The following is an 8,625-nucleotide window of genomic DNA, read 5'->3' on the forward strand; positions in this document are numbered from 1 at the left end:
GCAACACGGGGGAAACCAGGCAGTCAGAGCTGCTTGGGATGTGCCAGGCTGACTGTGCCCTTCAGAGAGGACCTTTGAGGGCTTGTGTCTGCCTGGCAAGGGGAAAGCCGTGACATGGCTGAGCCCTAGAGGGAGGCCACTGCCTTTAGAATGGAGCCAAAAGACAGTCTTATTTCACCCAATCTGCCTGCTGGGTCTCCCCCTACCACTCACTGGGCTGTCCCTTGGGTCCTACATGCCTGTGAGCACAGCCCACTCAAATCTGTGCTACTGGGGCATGGAGGTACCAGACCTACCCCCGAACCCTGACACAGCTAGCTGCAGTTCCTTCCCTGGGGAACTGGATCTGCTGGATCCCGCCTTTCAGTGGCATTGTGGGGACTTTGAAACTGGATAGGCCCATCCTCCTCCCTGTAGTTTGCAGTCTCTTGCTTAGATTCAAAGCCAAGCTATACCACTTCCTAATTGTGTGATTTGGGACAATTTAACTTCTATGAGCCTTAGTGTCTTCATTTGTGAAATAGGGATAGTAATCCACACCATGGCAGGTCGCTGGGAGGCCTGAATGATGAATTATGTAGCAGCACACAGTGCCCAGCACACAATAAGCACTAGATAAATGTTAGCTGCCATTTTCTTACCACCTTTGTCACTGCCTTTTGAAAGTGGGCGGGCTGAAAGCCCATCAGCCACTCAGGCACTCAGGGTAGATTTTGCCAGTTTGGAAATCCCCGGCCTTCTTACAGGGCTTCCTCACTAAACTGTATGACTGAGCTTCAAGCCTGGCCTCTGTCTAGAACAAAATTCTCACCCAAGCAGGATTCCAGCATGACCCTCCATGCCACTAGACCAGGCCCCCATGCTCTCCACACACAGCCCAGGACTGAGCAGAGGGAGAAATCCAAGCTCCCCAGAGCTCAAGCACACATCCAACTGTCCTTTAAGGACAGCAAGTGGAAACTTCTGAGCCACCTGAAGTCCCATTCAGCACCACCCAGAGGGGACCTTGCCCCTGACCCCACCCCAAGACCAGAGGTGTTATCCCTGCAGTCTAATGAGATCCCCTCTAGAACAGACCCTTGGCCCACCAATCTGTATGGTGCAACCCTGCTACAACCTCAGGCAACTTTCTGTTGGATCAAGAAACCCCTACTCTAAGCTTATCAATCAGCAATGTGATGTGGGGCAAGTTATTCAACCCCTTTGGGCTTTGTGAGGGTTCAAGTAACCTTTAAACACCCCCTCTGACCTCCAGGATATGATTTTAGCAAAGTGACTGGCACATCCTAGATGGCCAATAAATGCTTAGTTTTATAAAATTCAAGGTATGGTGCTAGAGAGATGGCTCAGCAGTTAAGAGCACTCACTGCTCTTGCAGAGGACCCAGGTTCGAATCCCAGCACCCACATGGTGGCTAAAAACCATCCATAACTCCAGTTCCAGGGAATCCAACGCCCGACGCCCTCTTCTGACCTCCGCAGGCATTGCACCACATGGGTGCACTTATACACATGCAGGCAATACACTCATACAAATAAAAAGTAAAATATTTTTGTATGATGAGTGGTTGTACACATTCCATAGCACACGTGTGGGGCTCAGATGATAACTGTGGAGTTGGTTCTCTCCTTCCACCTTTATGTTGTTCCAGGGTCTGAACTCAAGTCATCAAGCTTGTGTAAGAAATGCTTTATCAGCTGAACCATCTCACCAGCTTTCTCTAAGCTTTATACTGAGTGACCCATGTAATTCCACCCCAAGCAGGGCCTAACAGGGTAAGAAGAACTCAAGAAATGGACACTACCTAACTCACTGATTGATGACTTTCAGTCTGGCTTTCATTTGAATCTCTTCCCTTCACCCAAAGTTGCAAGTTCCCCAAGGATTAAAGATTATAGGACCTGGAGTATCCAGCTCCCCACTGAGTTATAAGTTCCAAGAAGACAAGCGTACCTGTGCCCTGTGTCAGGTCTGCTGCCTCTGCATATATGCACTCAGCTGGCTGGCCCAGGCAGCCTGGCATCTCCTTGCATGAACCTGGGACCCAGAACTAACCCCATCACCATGGGCCAGAGGAAACAGCTTGGAGCCTCAAGCTGGGTAAGTCCTTTTATTGGAAAAGGAAATAAAACAAAAGGCCTCCATTTTGCCCGTACCCAGCCCTCCCGCAGATATGCAAAGCCAGACACAATGTGTAGCCACAGTGTGGTCAGGGAGGGCACAGGCTGTGGTCATTGGTCAGAGGCTAAAGTTCAGGGACCAGGAGGGGATCCTGGCAACAGGGCTCATCAGGCTCAGGCTCCCTGAAGCCTCAGGGGCTCGGCCACCCCTCTCCATCTCTCTATGTCATCTTCTGCTGTCACACGCTGTCCCTGTGGTCAGTAGAAAACCAGGCCCTTTCAGCTCCAGAAGGCTACCTGCAGCGGCTGGTGTTTCCTATGCACATAGCACCTCCTGCCAGCTGAGGTGAGCATCCCCTTTCCATCTTCAGGCCCCAGGCCCTTGGTTATCCCCTTCCCATCAGCTCCCCTGGGCCTTTGGAGCCAGAGCACCATTGACTGGCCAGTCCCTCTTTCCTTGCAAGGCACATTTGCCTTGACTGTGCAGGGAAGCCTTGCCTGAAGGGCCTTAGGGCCCTGACACCTATGCAGGTTGAATATGCAGCATCTGTGGCCCCACTGTGTCATGGGGGCTGAGAGAGGGGCACCAAAGGCCACCAGAGGTTGGCTCTGCTCTCCAGTGACCCCCAACTTCTCCCATTACAATATGAGCAGAAAACTCAAGAGGTGGGAGAAAGGCCAGATGGAAGAGCCAAGTCGGCAGCCCAGCTTCCAGACAGTGACTTACAGAAGGCCAGGAGGGACTCACATGGAGAAGCTGCAGACCACTGTGTATCAAGACAGGGCAGGACACAGCAGTTGTCAGCCCAGCAACCAAGGAGAATACACAAAGTATTTGTTCTCCACACAGACACACTCATGTGTCATGGACAATCACACAGGCGCATGTGTACTCGTGCACAAAGGTTCACTTACACACAGGCATCCATAACTCTGGCACACATGCTCTTGTACACATTTGTATCCACATTCTCATTCTTGTACTCACTCAGATAAACAGATTCATGCACATTCATAGTCACTTGTGAAGGCATTCACACAAGCACTCATGTTCCTACACTTGTGCACTGGTAAACACATGTGAACTCATATTACTCACCCACCCATAAACTCATACACATACATCATTCGTGCACAAGGTACACTACACATGTGTATGTACACACACAAGTACACTCACACATGCAGGCTCTAATATTTGGAAATTGGCTCCAGTTCAGGAAATTCAAGCTTTGTTCAGCTATATCCTTCCAAAAAGTTTTACCGCCCCCCGCCCCCCTCATGGGCCCTCCAGAGCCCCAGCTGTGCACCCTACAACCAGCACCCAGTGGGCTGCTGAGAGGGTCACCTGCTCTGACAGGAAAGCCACAGGAGAGGTCAGGAGCATCTGAATAGGTACCCACCAGGGCACCCATCTCCCCAGATCTCCAATTTGGAGAAAGTGGGATCATAGACAGGCAGGAGCTCTGTGGTGGCCTCCTAGCCTTAGAAAAAGCCCTACAGAACAGGGCTAGAAGGGAAAGTCTGGGCAGACATGGGCTTTGGGATGAGAGATCATGCAGGGTGGGAATTCTCCAGGCCCTCCTTGGAGGGCTTAGGGAAGGAGACAAGGAAGAGAGAGGTTGGCCAAACTGGGTTTTCTTTACCCGCAGCCTTCCCTAGGAAGGCCTGGCTCTAGTGATCCAGACCAGCCCCATGGGGAAAAGAAAGGTGTCTGGTCAGAAAGACTGCCAAGGGGCTAGAGGCTGGTGGCACAGAACATGGGGGAACACGGGGCAGTCACCCTCCCTCCCACACCACGTGGCAGGATGGGCCCAGAGCAAGACTCAGAAGCGGGTGCTCTGGTAACGCAGCCTCCGAAGATCAGCCAGGCCCTCGCTCCGGCCATACACCTCCCTGCAGGGACTCTCGGCCAGTCACCGGGCCCCCGCCCCGCCCCCGCCAGCACTGCTGCTGCCACTGCCACTGCTACTGCCACTGCTGGAGCTGCCACTGCTGCACCGGTCCTCGTAAATGGAGATCTCGATCTGGGGCCACAGTTAAGGAGCTGATCAGGGAAGGTGGGAACCATCCAGAACAAGGCTGGCAAGCGGAAGCCCACCCCTGGTAGAGGCCTGTAGACACAGTTTCTGAGATTCGCAGGGTGGGGACACTGGGCTGGGTGCACAGCCTGATCCCATGGACAACTTCCGGCTCTTGAGGCGCATAGGCTACGAGGCCACAAATAGGAAATGGTGTTAAAATCAACCACTTCTGGTGCTGATCCCCACTGACCCACTCACAAGTTAGGCCAGTCCCTTCACCTGCTAACCATCAATCATCGGATCTGTAAATGGGATAATAAGAGAACCTTGGAGTTCCTTTGCAAATAATTAAATATCTTGTATACTGCACTAGAACTCAATATACCTGAGATAGAATGAGGGTTCAGCGAAAAAGAGAGCATTTAAATGTGTGGTTCTGGGCATTGTTTTCTAAAGTCTATTTTTTCTCTCAGCTTTGCTGTAAAATTTATTTGTTAGCCATTCTACTGTTGCTGCTGCAGGTGGGGAGTTGCACACCTGGTCCCCATGTTCCAGGTGGGGTCAGCAGAACTACCACCCACCCACCCCCACCCTGCCTGTCACCAAGACAGCCACCCTGTGGAGTCCCCTCATCCTAGACCTCAGTTTTCTCCTCTGTGAGCAGCAGATGGTGGGACTCACCATGGGAAATTAAAGGAGACTGTGGAGGGCTTGCAGAGTCCTTTAGGGCCATATAGCCTTATAGTTAAGAGAGCCTGGGCTCCAATCCTGGCTGTGACATTGATCTGCTGCACAACTGAACCAGCTTGTCTTTAGCATTCTCATACACGCAGGAGGGTAGAAAGGGCCCACCTCTTGGAGCTGTGATGAGAATCACATGAAGCTGTATTTTCAAAGCCTTTATATGGCAGCTGACCTATATGAAGCACTGATGACATGCAGTGGTTAAAATACAAACCCAGAAATTCACAAGTAGCCCTAATAACTTAAGGTGGAGGGACACCTATAACCAGTAATGTATAGAACCCTGAGAGGCCCCTTGGGAGACTCCATTTCCTAACAGCATCCCCAAAGATCTCACTGGGTGGGCAGCTCTGTACCCATACAGAGAAGAGCTGGAAGGATACAACCCTCATCCCACGTTCCACAGGGTCTGTGAGCAGCAGGCCCCGAGGAGCAAAGATCTTCTCGTTCTGCTCCTGTATATAGCGAGATATCTTCTTGAGAACCTGCAAAAACAGGGGCCTGTAAGGATGAGTCTATGTCAGAGAAGATGGGGGAGGGGAGGCAGGGAGGCACCACCTTCTCATAGTGGGTCTCCATGCAGAGGAAGATGAAGTAGGCTGTGGCACAGGCCAAGCAGCCCTCCAGGTAGGAACTGCCCCCAATCTTCTCAGCCTCCGCATAAAAGCCATTGAGGGTCTTCACAGTCTCCTCAAAGAGCTGCCGCTCAATCTGGAGGGAGAGAGAGATAGAGCCAGACTATTAGCCTCCCCCAAGTATGAACAGTCCTAGTTGGGGCTAGGATAACAGCACTGAGGCCACATGGGTGAAAGGTGGTAAAATACTGGCACACAGCATGACAGAGGCTGCAGGTGGATCAGAAATAGCACTGGGAGGCAGGAGACCTGGAGTTCAGTTCAGACTTGGCCATGAGCTAGATGTGTGATCTTGGACCCATGGCTTACCCATTGATTGAATACCCATTTCAATCAGATACCCATTGAGGAAACTGGTTTCAGCTTCCTTACCTATAGAACAGGAGACTCCTATGGTGTCCTAGATGTTTTCTGCAGAAGCTCAGATAAGTATGCTAGTGACTGTCACCTCTCATTATGATGGTTGTGCCAGAACTCAATAGAAAATTCCCAGGGGTAGATTCTCCGTATTTGGAAAGAGCCAAAGAGCCTCAACTGCATGAGACTGACAGTGAAAACACAGGAGAGTCTCTTCAGAGGTACCTTTCCTCCCAACTAAAAATGTCTCAAGCCACTCTGTGTGTGTGTGTGTGTGTGTGTGTGTGTGTGTGTGTGTGTATGTGTGTGTGTGTGTGTGTGTGTGTGTGTGTGTGTACAGAGCTAGGAGACTGGCCCCTGCATCCATCCATAAAAATAACAGCAAACACTAAGCATTTTCTATGTCAGTCTTTTATATAGTCTCATGTAACCTCAAAAGCATTCTTGTCACCCAACCCACTCCCTTTTTTTAGGTGAGAATTGCTCTGTAGTCCTGAGACCACAGGACCCTCTGGCCTCAACTCTGGCCTCCCTACCCCAACCACTGCCCTAACTTCCTGTTAAATTAACATCTGTCAAGCCCTCATGGCCTGCCCATGGAATGCCTCTGAGCCTGTCTCCTGTTCTCATCCTCACTGTCCCCTGCTTCCTGAAAATGTCTCGGGCCCTTTATACCTGTGTGTTTAGCTACAGACTCTCTTCACACACACCCAGGGCTCTCCCTGTGCTTCCTCGGGTCTCAACTTAGACAGCCCCCTGACTGTTCACCTCTACTAGCTTGCTCCAGCCCCCTTGAAGCCCTCTGTTCTACTTCTACAGTTTACTACTTCCTGAACTATATGGGTTGTTTTATTGTTGTTGTTGTTGTTTTCTTTTTTCTTTTTCTTTTTTGCTTTTACATTTTCTGTACCATCTAATAGAAAGTAGAATGTGTTCACTTCTCCATCCCCAGCACCTAATACATTCTGGTACTTAGGAAAGAATGCTAAGTGGGCTAAGTGTTACACAGCTCTGACCCCAGAGTCTGTCTCTTTATTATAATCCCAGTACCTCCAATGTCACGTCCAAACTCAGCATGTGTTCAAGTGTCTGCACCCTGTTTGCAGAGTGCCTTCTTACTCCCTCATAAAACCAGATGTATCCATTACATGACTTAGGGATCTCCAAACCTATCTAGGATGAAATTTTTGCCAGAAAGGAAAGGGAAGGGAGCTGGAAGGAGAAGGGGAAGAGAAGGGGAAGGGGAAAGGAGCCCCAGCTCCTCCTCTGGGTCTCTAAGCTGCTTAGATAACAACTCTAATCACACAGCATCTGTTCTTGTCTATACCCACTGAGGATAAAATTGCATCAGTATGACTATCAGAGTCCATCAGAAAAGCAGAGAAGGCAGACACCTGGCCCTTTCAGTGCTTTCTAATAACTTTGGTGAGTCACTTCCTGTTTGTGGGCTTTTAAGGACTCTTCCACTTCTGAAGCTGTAACACACGCATATGCAAAACGGAAGAATTTGAAGATCTAAGGTGGCTCTGAGACCTTGCACTGTTTCTGAGTTCCCAAGAGATGCTGACCTTGTCAACCACAGAACACAGCTTTGAAACAAGAGCTTAATGGTGCTCAATGATAGCTACACACTTTGGCAACTTTTCTTTTTTTCCAGCTGGCCTGGAACTCACTATGTAGATCAGGCTGGCCTTGAACTCACAGAGATCCGCCTACCTCTGCCTCCCAGAGTGCTGGGATTAAAGGTGTGCGCCAACATGCCCAGCTTCCCTGATTTTTTTTTTTTTTTTTGGTCTCTTTTACACTTGGGCAACTTTTAAACCTACAATGCATCCAAGCCTTACTTCCAAGAGATGCTGTCTCAAATAGTCTGGGAAGGAGAGTCAGAGCAACAAAGGCCACTATCATCTTACCCTACCTTGCCAGGCCCCCCATTTCCCAAAGCACACGATGGCCCCAATGCAGGCAAGAGTGAGAAAGAGCAATGCTAGAGGACCAGCTACTCTTCCAGTTGGGTCTATGAACCACTTAATTCCAGTTCACCTGGGAATTCCTCATTTAAAATGGAAGTTTGAACAATTATAATAAAAACAACTTTGAGGGGGCTGGAGAGATAGCTCAGTGGTTAAGAACACTGGTTGTTCTTGCAGAAGACCCAGGTTCGAACCCCAGCACCCACATGGCAGCTAACAACTGTCCATAACTCCAGTTCTAGGGGATCCAACAGCTTCTTCTGTTCTCCTCGGGCAGTGCATGACACAGGTGCACTTACCTACATGCAGGCAATACATGCATACACATTAAATAACAATAATAACTAAAATATTTTAAAAACTTTGAGTTAATATAAAAATTAATTTGCAAAATAAGATGTAAAACAATGCTAGTGCCCAGGCCCCACTCTCAGAGATTCTGATTTAAGTGGTTTAGGGTGCATGTGGATTTTTTCAGCTCCCCAGGAAATTAGTGTGCAGCCAAAGTTAAGGATAGCTGCCAATAAGTGGAGCTTTCTAAACCAACAGCTGCATCAGCAAGTCCAGGTGACACCTAATCTCACCCATTAGGGCTTGCAAATTTACATTTGTTTAACAAGTTCTCTAGAGGATTTTCTCACAGCAGAAATTTGAGACCTGCTAGACTGGAAAAGGTCTGAGATTCTTTCAGAGAACTTTCTCTGAGGGGATGCTAGACAGCATTAAGGATTTGATATTCATTCATTTGAAGTGGCTAAACAAGTCTCATGTC

At 49.3% G+C, this 8,625-nt stretch overlaps 1 protein-coding gene across 1 annotated transcript in view; it reads right to left on the reverse strand.

The window, feature by feature from the left end:
- Window positions 1-2,096: 2,096 nt before the first annotated feature.
- Window positions 2,097-8,625, reverse strand: part of Golga7b (golgin A7 family member B) — a 14,391-nt gene continuing 7,862 nt past the window's right edge. The window contains exons 3-5 of the mRNA XM_008831962.1: window positions 5,447-5,599; window positions 5,272-5,373; window positions 2,097-4,147 (exon numbers count right to left, since the gene is read on the reverse strand). Of these exons, the coding sequence (XP_008830184.1) occupies window positions 4,037-4,147; window positions 5,272-5,373; window positions 5,447-5,599 (366 nt within the window). The 3' untranslated portion in view covers window positions 2,097-4,036. The remainder of the gene's footprint in view (window positions 4,148-5,271; window positions 5,374-5,446; window positions 5,600-8,625) is intronic.

The sequence above is a fragment of the Nannospalax galili genome, unplaced genomic scaffold (genome assembly GCF_000622305.1).
Source record: "Nannospalax galili isolate Female #2095 unplaced genomic scaffold, S.galili_v1.0 scaffold875, whole genome shotgun sequence".
NCBI lineage: Eukaryota > Metazoa > Chordata > Mammalia > Rodentia > Spalacidae > Nannospalax > Nannospalax galili.